General features: G+C 40.1%; 1 protein-coding gene across 1 annotated transcript in view; it reads left to right on the forward strand.

Annotated features, from left to right (window-relative positions):
- Positions 1-25,799, forward strand: part of GPCPD1 (glycerophosphocholine phosphodiesterase 1) — a 75,280-nt gene extending 49,481 nt beyond the window's left edge. Inside the window, exons 10-20 of the mRNA XM_065401576.1 lie at positions 2,112-2,244; positions 2,488-2,542; positions 7,379-7,471; positions 9,128-9,205; positions 10,921-10,960; positions 15,361-15,422; positions 17,425-17,490; positions 18,350-18,486; positions 20,430-20,565; positions 20,969-21,129; positions 25,610-25,799. Coding sequence (XP_065257648.1) covers positions 2,112-2,244; positions 2,488-2,542; positions 7,379-7,471; positions 9,128-9,205; positions 10,921-10,960; positions 15,361-15,422; positions 17,425-17,490; positions 18,350-18,486; positions 20,430-20,565; positions 20,969-21,129; positions 25,610-25,799 — 1,151 coding nt within the window. The remainder of the gene's footprint in view (positions 1-2,111; positions 2,245-2,487; positions 2,543-7,378; positions 7,472-9,127; positions 9,206-10,920; positions 10,961-15,360; positions 15,423-17,424; positions 17,491-18,349; positions 18,487-20,429; positions 20,566-20,968; positions 21,130-25,609) is intronic.
- Positions 25,800-26,397: the final 598 nt, after the last annotated feature.

Here is a 26,397-nt window from a genome sequence, read left to right on the forward strand (position 1 = left end):
AACATATGCAGCTGGTGGAGGGGAAAAAAAGGAGAGTGGTAGTTAAAAAGACACATTTTATAGAACAATGGGTACACTCTTTCACGGTAAACCTTGCTGTTAACATTACATAGCAAATGTGCTTTCGTTACAAGGTTACATTTTGCCTCTTATTGAGGGAGGGCCTGCCGGTTTGCTGTGTGAGATCACTCATGCAGGGCCGGGCAACAGAACTCGGCTTGCAGGCAGCCATGGTAAGCCACAGTCTTTTGGCTTCTTTAACCTTCATAACATGTGGGAATGGTTTCAAACAGCAGCACCCTCATTTCCCATATCAAGCGGCTGTTGGGTTGGCCATTTAAAATGGGTTGACAATTTAAAAGGAGGGGCTGCAGTTTGCGGGTTAGTGTGCAGCAGAAACCCAACTAGCGCCCCCCCACACACCCCCAATTCTTTGGGATGATCGCTTCACCCCTCCCCCCACCGCGTGGCTAACAGCAGGGAACATTTCTGTTCAGCCACAGGCGAACAGCCCAGCAGGAACGGGCACTTCTGAATGTCCCCTTAATAAAATCACCCTATTTCAACCAAGTGACCATGAATGGTATCACTCTCCTGAGGATAACACAGAGATAAGGAACGGATGTTGTTTGAATGCCAGCAAACACTGGGACCATACGCTGTGTTCTGCAATGATTCCAGACTACGTGCTACTGGCCTGGCGTGGTAAAGTGTCCTACCATGGAGGATGGAATAAGGCTGCCCTCCCCAGAAATCTTTTGCAAAGACTTTGGGAGTACATCCAGGAGAGCTTATGGAGATGTCCCTGGAGGACTTCCGCTCCATCCCCAGACACGTTAACAGACTTTTCCAGTAGCTGTACTGGCCGTGAATGCCAGGGCAAATTAATCATTAAACACGCTTGCTTTTAAACCATGTCTAATATTTACAAAGGTACACTCACCAGAGGTCCCTTCTCTGCCTTCAGGGTCCGGGAGCCCGCCTTGGGTGGGTTCGGGGGTTACTGGCTCCAGGTCCAGGGTGAGAAACAGATCCTGGCTGTTGGGAAAACCGGTTTCTCCGCTTCCTTGCTGTGAGCTATCTTTAACCTCCTCATCATCTTCCTCGTCCCCAAAACCCGCTTCCGTGTTGCGTCCTACTCCATTGACGGAGTCAAAGCACAGGGTTGGGGTACTGGTGGCTGCACCCCTAGAATGGCATGCAGCTGATCATAGAAGCAGCATGTTTGGGGCTGTGACCCGGAGCAGCCGTTAGCCTCTGGTTTTTTTGGTAGGCTTGCCTGAGCTCCTTAATTTTCACGCGGCACTGCCGCGAGTCCCTGTTATAGCCTCTGTCCTTCATGCCCTTGGAGACTTTTTCAAATGTTTTGGCATTTCGTTTACTGGAACGGAGTTCAGCTAGCACGGATTCGGCTCCCATACAGCGATCAGATCCAGTACCTCCCGTTCGGTCCATGCTGGAGCTCTTTTGCGATTCTGGGACTCCATGGTAACCTCTGCTGATGAGCTCTCCATGGTCACCTGTGCTGATCAGCTCGCCACGCTGGCCAAACAGGAAATGAAATTCAAAAGTTCGCAGGCCTTTTCCTGTCTATCTGGCCAGTGCATCTGAGTTGAGAGCGCTGTCCAGAGCGGTCACAATGGAGTACTCTGGGATAGCTCCCGGAGGCCAATACAGTCAAATTGCGTCCACACTACCCCAATTCGACCCGGCAAGGCCGATTTCAGCGCTAATCTCCTTGTCGGAGGTGGAGTAAAGAAATTGATTTAAAGAGCCCTTTAAGTCGAAAAAAAGGGCTTCGTTGTGTGGACGGGTCCAGGGTTAAATTGAGGTAACGTTGCTAAATTCGACCTAAAATCATAGTGTAGACCAGGCCTTAGAAATTAACTTATTTAATTTCTTTTTTTCACTTTAAGATGGCTGTGGTGGTATTTAAAGATAATTTCCTGGCATGTGTGCATAGTTACTGTACATCAGGAAATTCTGTAGACTTGCAGTAAATTCTCAAGTGCAGTGGCTCTGAATCAGCTCCAGAGATATAGCCAGACTGCTTTACTTAAAACCATCACCTTTTTATGACATTCAAAACAATGCGTTTGTTTTCTTTATAGTGGACTACATGATTATAAAGCCGATATCGGGATACAGTTGTGATATGGAAGCTTCATATGCTAAATACTGGAGACCAAGAACAACACTAGATGTTGGACATAGGGGCGCAGGAAACTCTACAACAACTACCAGGTAAGTAAATGTGTACCTGAATTGTGATATTTTGTCTAGTCCCACATACTTCATTTTTGTAGGTATCCACTTGTGTAAATAGGTTTGCCAGGTCAATTTTTATGAAAAACTTGTAGCCGATTTTAAGTGTGTTTTATTCTAAATGTGAGTGTTCCTTTAAAACTAAAATTGCTGATAGGTACTCATGTGTGTGCGTGTGCACTGTCTTACTCCTAACAATTTTTTCCTCTGTTTCTATTTCAGACTTGCTAAAGTTCAGGAGAACACTATTGCTTCTCTGCGGAGTGCTGCTAGCCATGTATGTGTGGGTGTATATGGAAACAAGCTATTTGTAAAAATACATCTGATATGTTGTGTTAAGGATCTAGTGATTCAGCAATTCAGTCAGGAAAATCTTAAGTGAAAAGAAAAGAATAGTCAAATACACAAAATATGGAACTTTAATAGCAACTCCATAGGCATGGTTGTTACTTTCTTTTATAAGCTCACTTTAGACTTTTATCCTCAAACATACCTTTCCACCTTAAAATTTGCAGATGTTGCTTCTAACACATGGAGAACTTTAGAGAGCTAACCTCAAATCCTACAGACTCACATGTAATGAGTAACTTTAAGCATGTTAGTAGCCCACTGAAGGCAATAGGCAAGATTCTGGCTCTGAAATCCATGGATAAATTCACAGTGACTTCAGTAGGGCCAGGATTTCATCCGGTGGGGACTGGTCAGGTATATGAAGTTGATTTGCATAAATCTTTTAAGGATTATGGCCTTGGAGGTTAATTGGAAAAGACATTTTGGAGATGAGTTTGAAAAATTAAATCTTTAATTTTTTCAAAATGTGTTTGATATTTTGAAAACACATATTTGAAATCTAATTTTTACTTGTCTTCAATGAGAACTAGTACCTCTGACTTTTTTAAGGTTGGATGGTTAATTTGGGGGATATTCATTTAGAATTCACGGTGCAGATATTCTGCCATTTAGTCTGAGGTTGCATTCAGACTTTCCTGTCCAAAGATCTTGATCAGAGGATAGGTATGTGTACACTACCCATGTTAAAGCGCGGCCGCGGCAGTACTACCATGTGACGTGGGCGGTGTAGACATGCTTTATCACTGGCGGAGAGTGCTCCTGGCGATTTAAAAAACAAACACCCGGAATGTCTTTTAGCGCTGAAAGTGGCAGTGTAGACACAGCCTAAGATGAAGGAAGTGTTAATGGACTCGGGGACTGAAAGGAAGGTGGTAAGCAGGTTATGAGATGTCTTGTCCCGCTCCCTTTTTCACACTGAGAATGAGGTGAGGCTCTTGAGGAGATGCTGCTGTGAGATAGATTCTTGGCATTTTACATCCTTGAAAGTCTGCTAGGAGCAGACCTTTCTTGACCTTTCTGATAGTTTATCGCTTCCTTGTCACTGTGCGCTCTCAGAAGTCTGTAGTTGAAAGGTGATTTCTGTGCATTACTTTCTGCTGTGGCATGGTTAACTTGCTGTCTGAATGCCATGTCAGTGCTTATAGTATGCAGCAGAGCAGGTTTCATTGCCTACTTCAGGGATGTTGCAGTGCAGATGTACTACAGGTTCATGTTAAGGACTTTTAAGGAAAGTCTGATTTATTATTCTTTGAGTAGTGTCCCTATGGGTGCTCCTCTGTAGGTTTCTGTGTCCCTGCACTGCCGATTGGAGAACTTTTTGATAGCTGTGTCTGTTTTGCCTCTGCATGCCTGCCTCCCCCACACCATCCCCTCTTCCTCCTCCTCCTCCTCCTCCTCCCCCTCCTCCTCCTCCTCCTTGCCCCCCCCACTCCCCCCCCCCGCTCTGTTATGAGGCTAACCAGAGTTGCGTGGACAAACTCTTCTCAGTTCCTTCTCAACCACCTGGGCTAGCAAGGGAGCTTTCGCTGTCCATTAGCGGATCTTATCTTCTTTAGAATTGTTAATTTTTAGCTACCTTTTTGGAGCTTCCCTTCCCTTTCTTTTCTCCTTTATCTTCCCTCCCCCCCCCCTAAAAAAAAACAACCTACGCTTTATTTAGAAAAAAGAACAGGAGTACTTGTGGCACCTTGGAAACTAACAAATTTATTTGAGCATAAGCTTTCGTGGGCTACAGCCCACTTCTTCGGATGCATAGAATGGTCTTTCTTCAACCCCCCTGGACAGGGTATGCCCAGTTCAGTGTGGGCTTCAAGAATGTCTCAGTTGCAAGGACTCCATCCCAATGACTGACAGTCACTCTCAGTGTGTCCACTGTCTGGTAGAGGACCACATTCCCCAGAAGTGTGGTTTTTATGCCAACAACTGAAGCCCAGATTCAGAAAGGATAGAGAACTGAGACTCAGGCTTCTCCTAATGGAGGTGGCCCTTCAACCACCCTCAGAGCCGTGCCAAGACCCCAGAAGGTGGGAAGCCTCACCACAGCCCTCTACATCTAAGGGTAGTGAGCCCAAGAAGGCAACCATGAGCCACTCACACAAGGCCTTTAAGAAAAGGGCAGTGAGTCCCCACTGTGAGCCCCAACCGAGCTGGAAACAATCTCTGGCTCGCTCAATATTATCAGTACCGACAGCACCGAAACCATCTAAGTCTGGTACTCAAAGCTCGCACAGTACCAACTCGACAGAGCTTGTTGGGCTGCATAAGGACCATATGGGCACAGGCAAGGAATCATTGGTATGAACAGGGCGCGAGAAATCCAGAGAATCTGCCATGGGGAAGGCTTCTTCAGCCTACGTTGGTACGGTCTTTGGCACACTAGACACCGATGGACTACACTATCCGGTCCACATCAGACTCCTTTGGTACAGACATCTTGGCACCGTCAACCACCACCAGTAATGACATCTTTAGCACCACAGGACTTCTGGTATGTGTCAGACACTTAAAGGTCTGGACAAGCATAAGGCATCTCATAACCTGCTCTACTGGATTAACCTCTACTTGCTACTGGGGCCCCAGTACAAGTCCACCCAGAGCTCCAGACTTGGAGGCAACATCATGTCATGCACCCCCATTTTCAAGCACGGAGTTGGATAGTGAGCAAGAGAATGTTGTCTCTTGCCACTCTTCTCACCCACCCTACGTTACCCATTTCCAGTATGGACCTCAACTGTACTGCCCCTCTGATCTGCAGCCTCCCTGCTATGGGCAGCCATGGTACCTATCAGGCCACTTCCCACCTTCTCAATGGCCCTACTTGGACTGTTGTCGGACACACAGACATTATGCCTCCTATAGCTCTAGCATGGCCTATCAAGAGCCACGGAGACACCCTCCTTCGGCTGCTACATCAAGGGCATCCAAGTCCCCTGAACCATTAAGAGAGGAACAAGAGGCTGAAGTAGAGGAGATAGTCCCCAGAGTATTCTCCAAGGTTCTCTCAGTAATAGCAACCCACCTACATTCCCAGGATATTATGATTTACCCATACCTGGACGATTGTCTCTGCAGGGTGTGTTCCGTCTCTGAAGCCCAGCTAGTCACCATCTGCAGAACAACTACCTGGACATCTGCATATACCTTTGCAGAACTCTATGCCATCCTAGGGGACTTTGCTGCAGATGCCAGATTTGGCGCCAGGGTACTATCATCCATAATATATTTGACTCTGAAGTCCCAGCCTCCAGTGGGGGATACTGCACAGGAGTCACCTACAGTGGAGCATCTATAGGGACATTACTAGAAGAAGGTACTTCCCTTGTGCAGTAGTGATCATTCTTTGAAATGTGTGTCCCTGTGGGTACTCCACGACCCACCCTCCTCCCCTCTACTTAGGAGTTCTCATAATAAACTCCACAGTAGAGAAGGAACTGCGGAGGAGGAAGGTCGCCTGCACAACGCTGGTTAGCCTTGTGGCAGACCATACAAGGGGGAGGAGACTGTGCATGCATGGGCTGAACGGACCCCGCTACCAAAGTTCTCCGATCAGCAGTGTAGGGATGCAGACATGCCTATAGTGGAGCACCTACAGGGACATGCATCTCGAAGAACGATTGTTACTGCACAAGGTGAGTAACTTCTTCCCTTAGAGTTAGGGATTTTTGTTAGCCAACGCTGATACTAGTCATTCACTTAAAACAAAGTTCCTGTTTAGTCCAGTGGAGGAGATGTGGTCTTTCTATGAAACTAAGCCTCAAGAAATGGAAATTGGCTCTAATTCTATTTTATTCTCCACTGATCCACCTGTACCGATGTTCTCTTGGTGGCTAGAGTAAGAAACAGTTAGACGACCATGACGGGAACACAGGAATTACCAATGGAGAGAAAACCAGCAGTGGTCTGTAGTTCAGGATCCTGTCTTTCAGTCCTCTGAAGCATTGGATGTAGGGAAAATTAAAAAAATTAATTCTGTGAAGGTACTGTACAAATAAGCCTTCTGAGAGGAGGAGTGGAAATGTCCTGGACTTTCTATTTAGCTTCTAAAGCTAATGGAGAGAGAACATATGATCCAGGTGTGGGAATTTGATGAGTGCTACCTTCAGAGGACTTGATTTACTTCTGAACAATTCCTCTTTAATCAACCAAAAATAAAACTGCCCTTCAGTTGACTTTTTTAATAAAAGCAGCACATGTTGTTCTTCAGCTTTCTTCTTTAAAAGGAACAAACTTTCTAAGTGCTTTTATATAATAACATAAAAATATAACAATTTAGCTCAATCCAAATAGGTTACATTTATTTATTTGATGTTGCTTTAGTTTTTAACTGATATGCTCATCAGCAATTTCAGTATCTCGAATCACACCTTCGAGCAGACCTTCGCTTATATGTCAGAGCAGGGAAAGGCATGTAAATTTCAGTATATGAAGCGTATCTCCTCTCATGGTTTTTCTTCAGTGAAGAGTGCATAATACTCTGACACACACTTGAACCCTTAAGAGATTGAATAAATAATAGCTATCAGACTTGCATACTGGTTATTTCAATATTTTTTTCTGTACATTGTTTATCAGTTGTTGAACTGAAGAATTTGGTCAATATATAACCAATAGTTCCCTACAATGCTGTATTGAACTCTAACTTTTATCAGCTACTGTAGTTATTGTATTTCAGTTGACATGCTATATATAAAATTTATACATTTGAAAACTTTCTTCTGAGCTCTCTCGTTCTTATATGCAGTTCTTTCTTTCTTCTCTGCAGGGAGCAGCATTTGTGGAATTTGATGTACATCTTTCTAAGGATCATGTGCCTGTTGTATATCACGATCTTACTTGTTGTATGGCTATGAAAAAGGTATATATGAATGTGCTGGCCATATTTCTGTTGTTAGTGTGACAATTACTGGAACTCAAATTATTTGACTGAAATTCCAAGGTGTCTTGTAAAAATAGTTCAGTAACTCAGAAAAAGTATGGAATGGAAACAAACAATACAATCTTAATATATTGGAAATTATGGTTTTGCATGAAAATATACCGCAAAAGATGAGCTAATTTAATAGTAATTCTTTATCTTGACATTAGGGGCCCTTCAGATATGTGATCTGAAATACTTCCTTTTGTGGGGAGGAAAATTGGGGCTGAAGAACTGCTCCGGGGTTGAGTGGTAGGCCAGAAAGGATGGAGCCAGGGCAGAAGTGATAGTAGCAGGAAGAAAGGTCCTGGAAGCAAGCTGCTTCTTCAGTCACCTGCCAAAACAATTCTTTCTACTGCTTTCTCACAGTAAGGGTAAGATTCTCGAGGCCCCTGTATGTGACTCATTGGATGAGCAACACTGTTGTGCATACTGATTGTGCTCTCTTTAGTGAATTTCTATCAATCTTACAGCAGACTTGTAGAATTTCTCTTAAACCTCCAAGTTTCATAGCATACAGACCATTGAATATTGTTTATGAAAAAGGTGACTATCGATTTCATAATAAAAATGGGGCACTTTTGTGTCAGAGTTTGTCACAAAATGCTTGAGTGCACCACATTCTCTCATTGGCTCTGTCCACATGGGTCAGCAGAACAGGTCAGGTAGGCTGAATTCTACGTCTTCCCCTTGCTTTCCTCTTCTCTACATTTTGACAGCCATAGAGAAGAAGGAAGTGAAGGTGGAGAACTTGCCAGATCTGCACCCCCTTTCCCCTGGAAAGCTTGAGCAAGTGTTTTTCACTGAGTAGACTGGGTTATTAACTCCTCATAGTCAGCTTGCAATATTGTCCCCTGACACATGACAAGCTTTGGCCTTGAACTGTGGTTGGCATGAAATGTGCACTCAGTATGTGATTAATGTAATGGGTGTACAAAACATCTTAAATCAGTATAGCAATGCCTGAACAAAAACTTTATAGTTGGAAGGGGAGAACATTTGAAATGAAAAATGGGGACAGATGTCTTGAAAAGTTCTTGGGACACTAGGATGACATATGAAAACCAGGACGTGTTCTCTTTATCATTGTTTTTGAGATGTTCAAAACAAAAATTTGGAAGGGTTGTCAAATGAGGTGTTTGGGGTTTTAGAATTTTTATTGTACACTTTCCATCTTGTGAACTTCAAGTTGAATGCAGAGTAACATCAATAAATTAATCTTTTTAAAATGAACAAATGTAGGCAGTTACAAGGATTTTTAATAACGTACAGCAACAGCCTAGTGCATAGGTCACCACTTGAAAATTAAGTCCTAAATTGTGCTTGCAAATCTTACTTTTGCCTTAACTAAGTGCGTTAAGACAGTTAGTTACTGTTTTGCACATCATGGTGCCCATGCTGCCACTTTTGAAAACTGGTCTTCTCATCCATAAATAGATAAAGTGCCATTTTAACGTTATCAGTGGTAAACAACATATTTGTCAGTGTGCTTGGCTAAATGCTTTAGTGATGTCTGTCTTGAAATAAAAGTATATTGCTTATCATACTTTCTAGTGCATTTTCAACATTTAATGTCAAATACATATTTTTTCCAAGAAATTCGATGCTGAGCCATTGGAATTGTTTGAGATCCCAGTAAAAGAACTTTCATATGACCAACTGCAATTATTAAAGGTAATGTCATGGTAGGCTAGTTTGGTATGTTGCTGCACAGTAGATGTTTGTATTAAAACAGGATGTCAGACCTTCATTTTGAAATAGTTACGGTCTGAGAGAGCTCTTGCTGCTGCTCTGAATGTACTACACAATAAGTAATTTAAAAGCATTTGACTGTATATTTTTTTTTTTCAAATTTAGCACAGAGCATTCCTTATGGAAGACTAGCTATATATCAAGATGGGAGTTTAAATATTAAGCCATATGAATTACTGAGCACAAAAAATTACCTCTTAGTTGTAGATGACTAAGTGGATCTCCTTTACTTCCCCAAAAACTTAATAAAAAGGGATATTCTTGGAGAAAGATATAAGGGATTGGGAGTAGGGGGTTTAAAATTTAATGGCCATATCTGTAGTATCACTACCATGATACTCCGAATATACTGAAGATGAGGTCCAGGGCCTAATTTTCAGAAGTGCTAAGTATTCGCATCTTGCATAGAAGTTAATGGAAGCTGAGGGTACTCAGTAACTCTAAAAATCTGGCACTAGGTTTTTTTTTTTTTTTTCACGTTAACAGGATTTTTAAAGGTATTTTTACTGTTGTGATCAATCAAATAGCTTTTCTGATCGAATGCTACTTTGTTTTCAACTTGTTCTGTCCTTATAACTCTCATACACTGGGTGGAAAAGTGGAACAGCATACTAAACAGACCCAGATGATGACCCATTAACATTGAGTATTACAACAATATGAGTTAAAAAAAATAGAATAGCCTGAAGATGGTGTTAGAAGTCATTTAAAGCTGATAGTTCAGAATCTTTGCCAAAGAAGGGATATAAAAACTATATTTGCTATTTGGGGGGTTGTCTGCATTAGGAAAAGACATCGAGGGTAGATCAGATAATCCTGGCTTAATCTAGACAGACGCTTGCAGTTGAGGGCAAAGTTTAGGAATGATGCATAATCCAATCTAACCTTGTCAGGCAGAATTGGAGAGTAGGATATTGGCCTGTCACTATGGATACCATGGGGGCATTCTATTTCTGGAAAAATAGAGAACCGGAGATGAGTCTGGGAAGCATGAGAGTTGAAAACGGGGGTGAAACTGCTTATTTCAGAGTCAAGGAAAGATGTGGCTGAAACAAGAATTTTAGGTACTCTTATTTTCTTAAATTACCTAATTTTCTCCTTCAGCCTCGAAGAGAAAATTGAATGGTTGCAGGGTGTCAGCCTAAGCCCCACCGTATTTTAAGTCAGATACATGGCCCCATCCCATAAACTGTGGTCAGCCCTCTGTACTCTGGGCCCCACTACAAACAGAAAGTATACAGACAGATTAGATGAGTTTTCATGGATGCATGTTATGGCCATTTGCAAACTGAGTACATAAGGAGAAAGTACATTTTCATAATGTGCCTTACACATCTTAACTTTAAATTCTATCCTTATCTCCCTGTCCACTTGTAAGTATTTGGTTGGATAATTTATATATACTTTCTCCCTAAAATCTTAAAATAGGCAAGTTGGAAAGAAAATAGATACGTGTATTAGAATTTTTTGTCTGTCTTCCTACCAGAACTGCATGTTTGGCAGACTTTTAAACTTTTAAAAACAAATGTAAGGGAATTCAGAAGGAAAAATCTAATTGTTCTTTACCAAAATAGTACAGTCTCTACAGATAAAAGTATACTTGTTAATTTAATATTTTTTTTTTTGGTGATCTTTAGCTGGCTCATGTGACTGCCTTGAAATTAAAAGATCACAATGGTATGTACTAATATAAGGCAGCAGATAAAAACGTTTGTAAGAATTTATATTGTCATTGAAATGTTTATTTTCCAATCAATTTTGTTTATTCTTAGAAACTGAAAGTTGAGATTTTCAAATACTTGAGAGCGCTATTCATCACATAGGATTTTCACAGGGAAGTTATTATGTATAAAGGCATCACTGGTAGCCAGGGCCGGTGCGCCGCCGCCCCCTCCCTCCCCCCGCCCACCGCGGCAGCTAACCCCGCCCGCCACCAGGGGAGCCTACCGCCCCCCCGCCCGGGGAGGCCCCCCCTCGCAGCAGCAACCCCCCCCTGCAGCTAACCCTGCCCGGGGAGCCCCCCTCCATGGCAGCTAACCCCACCCACCACCAACCCCGCCTGGGGAGCCCTCTCCTCCCCCCCACCACCCCCCCCCGCGGCAGCTAACCCTGCCTGGGGAGCCTGCCCCAGCTCACCTCCGCTCCGCCTCCTCCGCTGAGCATGCCAGCGCCACACTAATTCTCCTCCCCTCCCAGGTTTGCGGTGCTGATTGGAGGAGAATTAGAGCGGGGGCTGTGTGCTCAGCGGAGGAGGCAGAGTAGAGGTGATCTGGGGCAGGGAGCGGTTCCCCTGTGTGCGCCCGCCGCGCCCCCCCCCCCCCCGTTACTGCGGGTGGCCCTCCCCGCCCCCCCCCCGCCCTAGAACATCTCCACTCCACCTCCTCGCCTGAGTGGGCTTTTAGGCGCCCTCAACCACTAGGTGCTCTAGGCGGCCGCCTACTTCGCCTAGTGGTTGCACCGGCCCTGCTGGTAGCATGTAATACCATCCTCCAACATATTTAAGAAAAATTTTAATTACTCCACTAACAAAATCACCACTAGTGTCTCCCTCCAACAACTTCTTGACCCTACCAGTTTCTCAGCTCCTGATATTCCAGGAACAAAAGATGGACCTTGCAGTGTGCCCTAAACGCTAGTAAACTTGGGCTGTTATAAAATATGTAACATGGTCTCTGTTGCTGCAGAATTTCATGGTACTGTTCACTATAGAATTAAATATCACCAGGATTTAGTTAGTTCTGATAACAGTGAAATACGTAATTTTGCTGCATTACAAAAACGTTTAGTGCAATATTTAAATTTGTAAACTGAGGTGAATTTCTTTACCACTTGTGTTGCCATTGCGCAGTTGATGTAATGAAGTGAACACTATTATCAATGTACTGAACTTGCTCAAAGCATGAGTACATTATTGAAACAAGGCCCTGGGGAAATAAGAATAACTAGTGGAGTCTCTCAAAGCAGGAGTTTCTTATCAGATGTCAGAATTCTGTGTTCTCAGCCATTTTCCCTGGTGCCTTTCATAATAAGCTTCATCAGAAAAATGTGAGGTTTTTTTTTTATTATTTTTTTTTTTTTTATTTGACTTACGGTCTTTTAAACCTTTCTTAAGATCACTCATTGAACCTTTAGTTTGTATATGAATTGCATGTATTAAACCAGGAGTAGGCAACCTATGGCACGCGAGCTGATTTTCAGTGGCACTCACACTGCCCGGGTCCTGGCCTACGGTCCGGGGGCTCTGCATTTTAATTTAATTTTAAATGAAGCTTCTTAAACATTTTGAAAACCTTATTTACTTTACATACAACAATAGTTTAGTTATATATTATAGACTTATAGAAAGAGACCTTCTAAAAACGTTAAAATGTATTACTGGCACACAAAGATTTAAATTAGAGTGAATAAATGAAGACTCGGCACACCACTTCTGAAAAGTTGCCGACCCCTGTATTACACCATTATCCTGCTCGTACTTGGTAACATACTTTTTTAATATTTCTATAAAAAAGATGTACCTTTTCAGAATCCATTATGCAAACTGTAGTTGAATCGTAACTTCTTTACTAATGAGCATATCCCAGGAAATACATTCAAAATTACTGAATTTTGAGGACTGGCATACAAATACAGAAGCAAATTGTGCCAAGTTTTGTGCATCACACTGTACTATATTAAATTGAAGTACAATTGGCAAAATATATTAAGATTGCATCATGAACTAGTAAATGTACTGTAATTTGTTTTTTAAAGTTTAGTAATACACCTCTACCTCGATATAACGCTGTCCTCGGGAGCCAAAAAATCGTACCGCGTTATAGGTGAAACCGCGTTAGATCGAACTTGCTTTGATCCGCCGGAGTGCGCAGCCCCGCCCCCCCGGAGCACTGCTTTACCGCGTTGTATCAGAATTTGTTATATCGGGTCGCGTTATATCAGGGTAGAGGTGTACCACTTAGCTGGAGATGCCAATTAAAGTATTGTGCAACTGAATTTTTGACTGCCACTTTCATGTATAGAATGCATTGACTAGCTTAATTTTGATAAATAGTATTGTTTTGTATCTAGTTCTTATTGGATACATGTCTTCCAGCATTAGGTGTTTGCAATTCGCAGTGTTGCCAACTCGAATTTATTGGAAATAACATGATTTTGGCCACCTCGATAGGCAGTCTTGCGATGATGTGAAAAGCTCCCTCCATTATATAATTTGGGGAAAGCAAAATCAGAGTGAGCTCCCTACATACTACACTGTAGTCTTGAGGAAGGTGCACTGAACTGCAAGCCCAAGAGACCATGAATTTTAGTTTCAGCTCTTTAATATATCTGTGCCCTTCACAATTATGAGCCAAGGTCTCGTACTGTTGCCTTGGAGAAGGGGTTATATATCGTTCATCAATTTCACAGGATAATGGAGAATGTGTATAAGGTCATTTTAGGCAGAGCTGGGAATCAAATCTAGGTGTTTAATATAAGAAAGCCAAATCTTACCCATTTTAACACAGTTTGCCAAAGAAACGTGGCAAATTAGGTGCTTCTGTAACCCATACTAACATGTGGCTCTGTCACCCTTTAGCAACCAGACCACACAGCAGCTGACGACTCTTGTTATGGTTTCCATGTTAAAAAATCTGGTTAAGGCCTGTGCTTTTACATCCAGAGGTCTCTGTCTCATTCCCCAAAGACAACGTACAGGGGTATTGTTATATTTAGCTATGCTGTCTATAACCACTAGACCACAATCTGGTCCTGTAACTAGAAGAAAAAACCAAAAACTCTGACGCCCAGTGTTAGGCAGTTTCTCAAATGCTAGTGTAATCCACTGGCATTGTGTGTATGATGTCTCCCTGTATGGACAGGCTCCTACTGAGGATAACAGCATGCTTTTCCTTTCACCAGTTACCCTAGCAGAAATAGAAGAGATCTGTGCTGTGGAATAGAAGGTTTAAACTCTGCTGACAATGACCCATGTGGGAGTGAAACAAATATATAAATAAAAAGTTAGTGTAGGACCCTGAAGTAAGAGTTGGAATGGTTTTATATTGCAAAACATTGCATTTAGAGGACATTTACATGTGGTATTAATAGTTGTTGCATTTTTTGTGCTTGTACTTTGGTTTAATGGGAGTTGTCACTTTAAGAACAGAACGTGAGATTAAGACTGCCTATAGAGAGAGGTATTTGAGGCTGAGAGTAATGTGTGGGAGACTGTGTCTGTGTTTCCCGAGTGGAAGATATTGTCTCTGTAATTTCCAAAAAGGTCAGAACTTCTAGAAAAGAAGCTTAATTCTCGAAGTATAACATTAGCACTTATAGGGAACTCTGGGTATGTCTACACTACAGTAAAACACCTGTGGCTGGCTCATGTCCGCTGACTCAGGCTTGTGGGGCTAGGGCTGTGGGGCTACAAAATTGCAGTGTAGACGTCCAGGCTTGGATTGGAGCCTGGGGTCTGTGAACCTCCCCCCTCTTGGAGTCCCAGAGCCCGGGCTTCAGCTTGAGCCTGGACGTCCACATGGCAATTTTATAGCCCCGCAGCCTGAGTCAGCTGACACAGGCCAGCTGTGGGTGTTTTTATTGCAGTGTAGACATGCTCTGTATGTCTCAGGGCATTGCTAATGAGCTGTAGAGCCTTTCAATCGTAGGTCACCAGTATGAAATCCAGCTCAGCAGGGGTTAAAAGGAATTCCCATTTAAAGGAAGTCTGGTAGCCTCTGAGTTCAACTTGCAGTTCCCCGTCACAAACTTTGCACTAAATTGTAAGCTCTTCAGGGCATAGCTTTCTTACTATATGTTTGTACAGACCATAGCGCAATGGGGGACCCATCTCAGTTGAGTACTCGAGGAAGAGCTCATGCAGCATGGGCCGAAATCACCTTGTTCACTATACCTTTGAGTTGGCAACACTAAGTCTCACACATGTTGGAGGTGGGCTGGGAGGAGTTAAATAATCAGAAGACAAACTTCAAAAAAAGTTAATCTCTTTTAAAATCTCAGGATTTTGAAGAGTCTCCTAATTTGGGGGTTGGCAATACTGCTATTCACCTTTTTTAAATTTTTTTTTTATTTAATTTCAGCATCTTTTAAAGGGGAGGAAAGCCCTGTTTCTGAGAACCAACCATTTCCGTCTCTCCAGACGGTAAGCAGCAGTCAATATAGAACTAGACAATGTAGAGCAACGTAATACTAGGCAAATTGAAATTTGAAAATATTTATAAATAAGTTTGGGTTTTTGCATGCTTAATGGAGAAGTGGAGTCTAGAACACGAACTTTCAAAGGTTTTTGTCGCAGGACGAGGAAAGGGTTCAAAATGGAACATATTTTTGACTGTCTATGTGCACATGAGTTCGGGGCACTGAAATGCTATAACTGTCTAGTAAATAACCAATGTAGGTTGTATAGCCACTGTAAATGTATCAGCCACATTCAAAACCCCTTCAGTTTCCAACATATAAATGGGACCTCTTTTGATTTACTGCTTCAATTTTGAGGAAAAGCCAAAAAAGATGATCTGGAAGAATTTTTTCCATTTCTTTCCAGTTCCTGAATCATCCTGATTTTTCTGCAATAGGAGCTCACTGGTGGGTAATGAAATACTTCTTCCCAGCAGTTGACAAGAAGCTTTTTACCAGCAGCAGTGCATTAAAGCCAAAGAAAATGGGTGTAGTGCACTAAAAGGAGGCTATGGGCCAGAACTTTCAAAAGTGGCCACTAATTATGGATGGCTCCGTTTTTAGGTGCCCAGCTTGGCACGTAGGGCCTGCTTTTCAGAAATCCTGTTCATCCACAACTCTAGAAGTTTTTGGGACCCGCAGGTGCTTAACATCTCTGAAAATCAGACCTCTGGGGAGTGTCATAGATCATAGAATCGTAGAACTGGAAGGGACCTCACAAGGTCATCTAGTCCAGTCCCCTGCACTCAAGGTAGGACTAAGTATTATCTAGACCATCCCTGACAGGTGTTTGTCCACCCTGCTCTTAAAAATCCCCAATGATGGAGATTCCAGTGCTTAACCATTCTGACAGTGAGGACGTTTTTCCTAATGTCCAACCTTAAACCGCCCTTGCTGCAATTTAAGCCCATTGCTTCTTGCCCTATCCTCAGAGATTAAGAAGGTTAAGCTTGGTATCCTCTGCAAGCTTTATAAGTGTACTCTCTATGCCATTATCAAGTCTTAGAGCCCAGGTCTGCAAACTCAGGTTGGCATTGTGGTGCAGACATTCTGGCTCGGGCTGGAGCTCAGGCTCTGAAACCCACCCCCGCCTCCCTAGGCTTCAGAGGCTGAGCTCCAGCCCAAGCATGAACGTCTACCCGGCTATTTTTAGCACCACAGCACAAGTTCCAAATTGGGCACCAAATTTGAGGCATCCGCAATTCGTGGCCACTTTTCAAAACTTTTTAGCCTTAGAATTGCATTCGTTCACCACTTAGCTTCTGCCACTTAGCACAGCCACATATAGCACTGAGTGAGTACAGTTCCAGTATATTCCATTAATAACTAATCTTTGCCAAAGTCGTGTTTTTGAGTTGGCTTTTTCTTCAGAAATTGTTTATCAGATTTAGTCTGTGATAATGCTTGAAACTTTTTTTTTCTTGAACTGTGCTTCTGTTTGCCCCTTGCAGCAATTGCTGGGTACTATTCTCCCAAATCCAAATAAAAGTAATTAAATCTTTATCTTTTGTCTGAGAGATAAACATGAACAAATGAATAATGAACTGGCCTAGACAATTTTTGGCTGTTAACTAGGGAAATTATGACTTTTTTCATGTATCAGAGCAATTGTTTTTGATATAAAACAAAACCATATGTAATAAGTAGCCAAACAGAAAATGTATGCACTAAGTATTTGTAAATTGTAAATAACTGTACATCTCAAAGTGGTAGTACATAATAAATTAGTTGCAGATAATGCTGTAGCTAATTCCTGAAGGTTTTTCTCATTATTCCATTGACCCACTTTGGACCAGAGTAGAAAAGGGATAATGTGCCTTTAAGTATTACATATGATTCTTTATGCTGTACTTTTTGGCCCTTGCTAGGTGATGTTTCAGCATTTTTTGTTCTGTATTTATCCTTGCCAATAGTACTTAATGAGCATCATGTGATTTGGTCCCTTTTTATAATACTATTGTATCCAGGTTCTGGAATCCCTTCCTGAAGATGTCGGGTTTAACATAGAAATAAAATGGATCTGCCAACAAAGAGTAAGCAATTGATAATGTTCCTTGTTTTGATAACTTGTGTTACATTGCAGACTACCATGCATATCTTGCTATGTCAGTTTGCATGTGACACAGACCTCGTCTACTATTTTACCGTTATTTTTATTTAATCAAAGTTATTAGGCTTACCCAGCCTTTTTTTCTTTTGAACAGTAAAAGGCAGTTTTGTTTCACTGACCGTGTATCCTACTAGCTTTAGAACTAGAAAATAAGAGACTGAACCTGCAAATAAACAGACACGTACTTCTCTTTAAGCACATGCATAAGTGTTTGTATTGGGATCATAATGCAGAATTGACCATTTTTTGTAGGCAATCATCTTCTAAAGATTCCTGAGTTATTTATATAATTAAATATTGCTACAACATTTATATACGTACAGATGGTTGTACAAAACATCTAATGTTAGTTGCCCTTTCCTTTATTCATTTATACTACATTCGGCTTTTTAATAATTTTTTTTCTGTTTACATTTGTTTTTAATATAACCCATATTTAAATGATTTTATTATGCAAATGATCTTTTAATTTTAATAGACTTCATGAATAGTTGATGTCCCTAGGAATAAAGTGAGTTGTTTAAATGGACTTTTCAAGATTCATTAAAAGTTATAAAATGTATAACACTGATTTAAAAGCTGCATATTTCTGAACAGTTTTGTTGAAAGCCAGCTCTATAGTGTTGCAAACAGCACTTGGTAGACTGGAGAAGAGTGCTGTTTTTTATTCATATTGACGAGCTGGATTCTTTTTTCACTCAACTTAAATAATAGACTCCTGTCACTTGAAATAATTACAGTAGTCATTGAGTTAGTTCAACTACTTGTTCTTGTTTTTATAGGATGGGAAATGGGATGGCAACCTGTCAACCTATTTTGATATGAACCTCTTCTTAGATATCATTCTAAAAACTACTCTAGAAAATGCTGGAAGAAGGAGAATTATATTTTCTTCATTTGATGCGGACATTTGCACAATGTAAGTTACAACTCAACTTTAAACCATTTTTGACTCAATAGATTTCACCTTCAGTGTTAGTACACAATGGAAAACTCATTGTTATTTTTGTGACTTGAGTTTGAATGCCAACACACTTAAGTGTAGTTGCTAAACATGGATTTAGACCTTTCATCCATCTGACTCATGCCCAAAAATATAATCTGAAAACAAAGCCAGCAACATATTAAGAGAAAAGACATTGGGGAAAAAATAGAGAATTTACTATTTGTTAAAGTGGCTCAGTTGTCTTGAGTAAACCATTTATTTTCTTAAAACAGGAAAAAGAGCAGACTTTATACTGGGATTTCACTTTCCCTCTGGCTTCCGTTTCCTGGCCATTCCAGCGTGTGTCAATCTGTTCCTTCCTCTTGGCTGGAGGATAAAATATTTAGTGTCTCAGAACAAGAAAATACCTGTTTGAAATGCTCTGCTTCACAGTACTGCATAAGGAAAGTCAGGGCCAGATAACAGCTCTAATGTCTCTTCAGTTATAGGACAGTTTTGGGTAATGTCAGTGTCCATATGCTGCTGTGCAAACAAATGCCAAGACAGTACACTTATCTGGTAACAGCCAATTCTTGTCACAATAGGTGACCATGTTAGAACAGGGCATATCGTCTTTATTTGGCAGTTATTTAGTGCATGCAAATTAAATATACATATATAATGATAGAATTCTCTATTGACAATTTTCAACAAACCTCTGATTTATAAAAACAAACATGAAAATTCTTAAATTACATAAATACAGTTATTGGATATTAGCTTTCTAGAAAAACGAATTGGCTTTCTGTTGTGGCACATCTTATGTTGGTTTTTCTGGGTGCTGAATAAAGAAGACACAGACCCTGAATAGGGAACTTATGGTCTAGGACAGACATAGAGTAATCGACACACTACACCAGTCTTTGTATGGAAATATTGCAGAATTCCCTACTGAAAGACTGTGTAGAAAAAAATCTTTAAAGCAGAGATTTGAAAGAAGACGGGTACTTGACAATAAGAGGATTTCCAAACATAAGGGACAGCCTGGGAAAAAGAGTGGAAGAAGGGTGCAAAGGGGCTGGTTAGGAGGGGGCAATGAAAGGTGAAAAGTAAGTGACGGAGGAGTCAAAGTTGATGAATCACCATGCCCGGAATACTACATCCGCCTATTACTATTTCATAGCTGTACTGGTGAACCAACTCTAAAGTGGTGTGGCTTGGGAATGTTTTAAGTTTGCTATTGTGTGTTTTGTAAAGGGAAAAATGATAGAAGGCTACTCGCTTCTAGAATTTTATATATGGAAAACTTTGGGGAGGGGGGAACATACTTTAGCTTACTTTAAATAGTAGAAATATGTGTGAAATATGTAAATCTCTAAAGTGGTGAAAGGGACAATGGTATGTTGTACACATTGAGGCAAAACTGCAGTGTTTATCTGTTGCATCTGCAAAGGATTAAATGAATACCCAATAAGTAAAAGTATTCCCTTCTAACCATGAGACTGAACTTGTCATTTGTAGTGAATGTGTTCAAACATGCAAATGTGCATATTACTATGCAGGAAAGGGAGACATCACTATGCCAAACTATCTTTTCTGGAACTAAAATCCAGGGCAGTTATGTCCCTTTTGCTTAGGAAGAAAGGGGAGAAAAAAATCAGTCTTATGAAAAAGAATTTCTCCATTTTCTCATAACATTTGCCTTGTCTTTCTCTGGAATATAGTAAAGCTTACTGCATTGTTAACTTTTTAGTCATGTCCAACTGACTAGATAGACTGGTGTCTGTCCACAAAACTGCTTAATCCTTGATTAATACTTTGCATATTACATGTCAATACAGTTTGGGAATGGTGAATCTGCTTTTATATTCTCATCCGTGTGAGAGAAACACTACCGAAGTTTCCCTTTGCAATTGTATTTTTATACTCTTTTACAGGGTTCGGCAAAAGCAAAATAAGTATCCTGTGTTGTTTCTAACACAAGGAAAATCTGATATTTATCCAGAACTTATGGATCTCAGGTCTCGTACGACTCCTATTGCCATGAGCTTTGCCCAGTTTGAAAACTTGCTGGTAAGTTGTTATGCTCTTGTTACTCTGTGAAATGAAACTAACTTATTGCTATATTCCATAATTGCTGATAAACTGACTTTTTTAAAATACAGAAGCAGAATAAGGTGACAAGCAAACTGTTAAAAGAATACATAAACATTTAGTAAACAAATGTAGTAATGTATTTTCATTGCTTTAAAGTACTAAGAATGCACTTCAGTCCTCTTGCATTTTTAAAGACTTGCTTCTTTAACTACTGTTCAATATTCATTTAATCCTGGAGTTCATAAGATTTTTTTTTTTCTTTTAGTTGTCTAAAAATTGTGAAACATTTCAGTGATCAAAAGCTAGAAACGCTGACTTTTAAGAGTATTTAGTCTAGATTATATTTGCATTTTCTTAAGTGTTTTTTATAACTTTTCAGGGAATTAATGTGCACGCTGAAGACCTGCTTAGGAACCCATCATATATTCAAGAGGCCAGATCTAAAGGTTTAGTTATTTTCTGTTGGGGTGATGATACAAATGACCCAGAGAACAGGAAGAAGTTGAGAGAATATGGCATTCATGGGCTAATATATGACAGGTATTTATTTCTTTAGAATTACAATACCTAAAGTGAGCATATGAAATGTTTGTTGTTTCTGATCCTGCATTGACTTCACTTTGATTTTGGCCTGATTTGAGTGGGTGTTAGAATATCCTGCTCTGTATGTGTCTGTAAACCCAAGTTCAAGAGACAGTTGTCCTAAAACTCACACATATACGGTCTCAGTTGCCTATGTGAAACATAGGTGACTCTTCCTTCTGTAGGAGGACGCTGCGAGTACATGGATGGCCAGTTTATTGAGTGGCCTTGCGTTTGATTCCTAAAAGAGAGAACTAGTTTACGAATATAAGGCTGCATCTACACTGCCACTTTCAGTGCTAAAACTTTAGTCATTCAAGGGTGTGAAAAAACACTCCCATGAGTGACAAGTTTTAGCACTGAAAAGCTCCAGTATAGACAGCACTTTATCGCTGGGAGCCGTGCTACCGCTGCTCGTTCGGGGTGGTTATTTTTTATCACTGGGAGAGCTCTCCTCTGGTGATAAAGCATGACTACACTGCCCATGTAACAGTGCTGCCGCAGCCGCGCTGTAACATGGGCAGTGTAGACATACCCTAACATATAACTGCCATTTTTGTTGATTGGTTTTTAAACTTTGTATACAAGGTGTGGGAAAGTTTGCTTAACTGAAAACGAAGTGTAATAAGTATTTTTTAATATTTTCAGATATTGTTCCGTTTAGTAAAATTGACTTTCAAAACTGTACATTCTTGTGTAATCAGTACTGCTCTTGTCATCAAGAGGAGCTAGACACAGTTCTCTCAAGCCAGTAACCTCTACTCCTCAATTTTAGAAGATTCTAGGTCAAGGGTGGGCAAACCCCAAAGTGTCACAACATCTCTTCTCCAACTCTGCAGTAGAATGCTACATCTTCTTTAAAGTAAGGAAATAATAAGATGTAAGAGGAGAGGCTTGCATATAGCTTCCTGGAGCGCACACACCACCCCTGCACACCTATAATATGATTTGGTGGACCAGTTAGTAAAGAAGCGCTCTGGGTAAGCTCTAAAACTTCTCTCACCAACAGAAGTTGGTCCAGTGAAAGATATTACCTCACCCACCTTGTGTCTTTAATATTGACTGACCATTTTGATTCTAGAAGACTGATTATTTTGTGTCCTGAGGTTATGAAAAGGGCTAGGCCTAACTTGGGAGGGAAAAGTACTGGTGAAATTTGTTATCCTAAAAGTCTCTCATTGATGGAAAGGACTTAACACCTCAATCAGCAGCAGTTCCTAAACTGCAGCTGAAGGTGAATGCCTCTTAGCTATGGAAATAAATGCTATATAGTAATTCTTTCTTGAACATGCTAAAAGGTAGTTACAGTACATGGAGGAACAACTGTTATAGCTGGTGGCATAATAGAGAGGATTCCCTTAGGAATGGATCTGCTGACTGAGGGAGGGCCAGAAAGTGAATCCAGATTTCTTGAGTCCTGGTCTAGTACCCAACCACAAAACCATCCTTCTTTCCTTTCAAACTTGTGACATTGGGCAAGTTGCTTAACTTTCCCAGCTGTGGAAAGTGGCTAGCACTTGCCTATTTTACAGGGATGTTGAAAATTCATTAATGTTTTCAAGGTGCTGAGATACTACAGTAAAGAGGGGTGATGAGGACAGAAGTACTTATGTACTCCGGAAAGAACTGGAGTCTAGCTGGGAAATCAGAGGCACAGAAAATTAAGTGACTAATAGCTAAAAAGTTAGAGAATTTGCTAATGATTAAAATAATTTAACACATTTCTGTATGAAAGTATTAATTAAACCTAAATTAAAAAAATACTTTTCACCATTTATTTATTTTTTCACTTTGGTAAAGCTGTCGAAACTGAAGTTTCATTTTCCGGCTCTTGCATTCTAGCACAAAACTGCAGTGTTTAGGCTGCAACCAACACAGTGGAATATATACATCCTATCTATCAAACTTTAATTGGGATTAAAACCATCAAGGAAAAACATTTCCAGTATTAGTTTTGGTACATAATTGTTTTACATAACTTACAGCTAGGGCCTCACCCACCTAACAGTATTTTCTTAATTTCTCACTATTGTTGTCATGTGTACTCACAAAAATGGAAGCTTTAGCATAGATGAGGCACTATTGGCAGCCCGGTGTAGTTAATTCTCATGCACTGATGCAAAGCTGTAGAATTTGTGTTGCAAATACTACAGGGGAATGTTCAATCCAAACTCATTGGACTAACTTCTTTTTTAAAAACAACATATGTTCTGTAAATATGTTATACAAATTCTAAACTTGGGGCCTTAATCGCCTAAGTGTTCATGTAAATTAGCAGTGCCTTCCTGTAAAATTAAAGTTAAATAGTGTTTTATTAGATTAACTAATGTTTAATAAATGTTGAACATTAATTGATATTCAACTAACTGTTTAATAAAAGACAGATATTGTAAGTATACAGATAGATATAGTATCTGCATGTAATAATTCTACTGACAAGATGTTTACTGTATAATTACTATTTGTCACCTAAATAGCATGATGACAAACATTAGATATAGATATTTCCTAAAAAGACTTTCTGCCTGTCATACTGGTTTCTTCACTTTTAAGCCATTTAATAATACTATATTTAGTTTGTGTGTAAACTTACATATTTGACATTTTCCCTTTCACACTGTCCCTGCATATGTTATTTGCCTGGGACTGTAAAAAAAAAAAAAAAAAAAAAAAAAAAATTAAAGGACATGGACATAGTCTAGCATGATGGGTCTTAAATCCTGATTGGGGCCCATGGTTGCAACTGAAATACAGATATTAAAGAATCACTCTTTAAATGATTGTTGAGCTCTGAAATAAATTTACTCTACTGTGTTGCTACATGCTTCCTTGGTTACAAGCTTTCTGCTTTATTATGCATTATAAATGGTACTCACGAAAAGCCCAGTATCTGAGTATTTTGGACCTGAACGTTTATTTTAAAAGAAAAATATTCCAGTTGACAAAACTAGTGTAGATGAATTAATAGTGTTTAGTAAAGCAGATGGAAATGTTTAATGGAATGGAAAGCCAAACTGTTGCTATCTTATTCATTGGCACTAGGATCTTGAAACACTGTGTACTTCACCCAGTATTAGAACACACTCTTATATAAATACTCCTATAACTATATGTGAATCAAGGAAATTTCACCTTCTAAGGCTGATACTGGGCCCTTAAGTTTTATACTGCATGAGCTTCAGTATCTAGTACAACAGAACATCACATTGATCACAGAACCACTCTGATATGCCTTTGTGTTAGTTTGTGTTTGATATTGGTGGCACTTGAACTAGTTTTTAATACAAAGCTTTAATTGGACTTTTAAAGTACAACATTTTATACTTAACTAATATCTAAATGAACTCTTCTTAAAAAGCTAATTATTGGGGGTTAAATAAGTGAGTTGACAAACAAAGATGAAAGTTGGGAGCTACTGAGTGAAGAATGGAATGAACTGCTGAGTTTCTGGGAGATTGGAAAGGATGCAAGTCCATTGAGGGCATTAGAGTTTCATCCTGTTAGGAGCCATTCAAGAGATAGTGGAGAAGAACAGACACACCTCTCTTCTACCACACTGCTGCCAGTGAGTTGTCTTAAAAATTGGACCAATATAGAATGCAGTGGCAATTTCTGTGGAGATTATTTAAACACGAACAATGCTCCTTAAAAAAACTTTTATAATTTGCAACAGCAAACTTGAATTTGGACTATTTGGATATATAATGTCAGCCTTCCGGGGCTCCAGCCAGTTTAACGCTGGCTCTGCTTCACGGACCCCCTGAAACTGACTTGTAGCCCCCTATGGGGCCGCAGACTCCGGGTTGAGAACTGCTGCTCAAAGGGACTGTCAAACAAGGGGCTGGAGGTTACTGCGAAAACTCTCTCCAGCTAATGAGAAAAGAACAGGAAAATAGTTTTTCATTTTAACATTCTTACTACTTTCAAATGCTATAACAGTGTTTTTCCTCTTCTTTATCTTTAATAAAAGAAGGTTTAAAAGGATTTTCAGTGGTGTTTGCAATGGTACAAAGCTGGCTGAAATCTCTGCATACCAAACTCCGGACCTTGTCCAACACTGTTTAATGTTGGATTGTGACTGGGTTATGTTAATATCTTTGGATCATATATTCCATCTAAATTAATACAACACCTGTATTAATTAATGTAAAGTCATGTCTTCAGAAGAATAAGTGGATGTTGGTGGTCATAGTTTGCTTGCTTTTTAGCATCTCCAGTCATACCGTTAACCATGCTGATAAAGGACTACCACTTTCTATTGCAGGATATGGTTTAGAAGAGACAAGTTTCAAGTATTAAGTACAGATGTACTAATTTATAGAGGTGTTAGCTACCTAATTTCACTCTAAGCAGAGAAAATGGAAATTTAACAGTAGTTTTATGTAGCATTATTTCTGTAGAACATCATTTCTTAGACTTTTTTTTCTCATTTATTCAGGATATATGACTGGATGCCTGAACAACCAAATATATTCCAGGTAGAGCAGCTGGAACGTCTAAAGAGAGAATTACCAGAGCTGAAATTCTGTACATGTCCCACTGTTAGCCACTTTAGCACCATGTCTCTGTGTAAATGTAGTAATAGCCTTATGGAAACGAATGGCATAGATAACTTACCAAATGCTTAAGTGTGCATAGGCTGACTCCAGGCAGGATTCTGCTTTCTGTATTTAATTTTCACTATTGGAGCAGTGCCATCTATGCCTTCATTTTTTTGAGCAATAACTATGTTCCTATTCCATGACAGTACTTGCTAGAATTTAAAATTCTGTTAAAATGTTAGGCCAGTTATAATTATTGTTCCAATTTACATATACAATTTTTAAATCATCACAATCAACAAGTTCAAAATCTTAAAATAGAAACCAAGTACTGTAACAGTGTGCAAACATGTCTTCTAAAATGAGCAATCTGAGGTGTGGTACTTTCAAAGATGAAATTCTAGAGGTTATTGTGATATGATATTGAAACTGCTGATGTATCATTTTGTCATAGATTTGATTCCAGTACTAATCTGACATCAGATTAGGGGAGTGATTGTAATGTATGCATAATTAGATCTGGCCTGAATAAATTAGTACCTCATATGCATGTATTTGCACTGATGCATCCAATTGTACAAAACCTTTGTGCCATCTTAAAATGTGTGTGTATATATATATTTTTTTTAAGTAAACTGCAGTGCACATGAACTGATTTTTCTTGCTCTGTTAGAACCTTTAGGTT

Source organism: Emys orbicularis, chromosome 3 (genome assembly GCF_028017835.1).
Source record: "Emys orbicularis isolate rEmyOrb1 chromosome 3, rEmyOrb1.hap1, whole genome shotgun sequence".
NCBI lineage: Eukaryota > Metazoa > Chordata > Testudines > Emydidae > Emys > Emys orbicularis.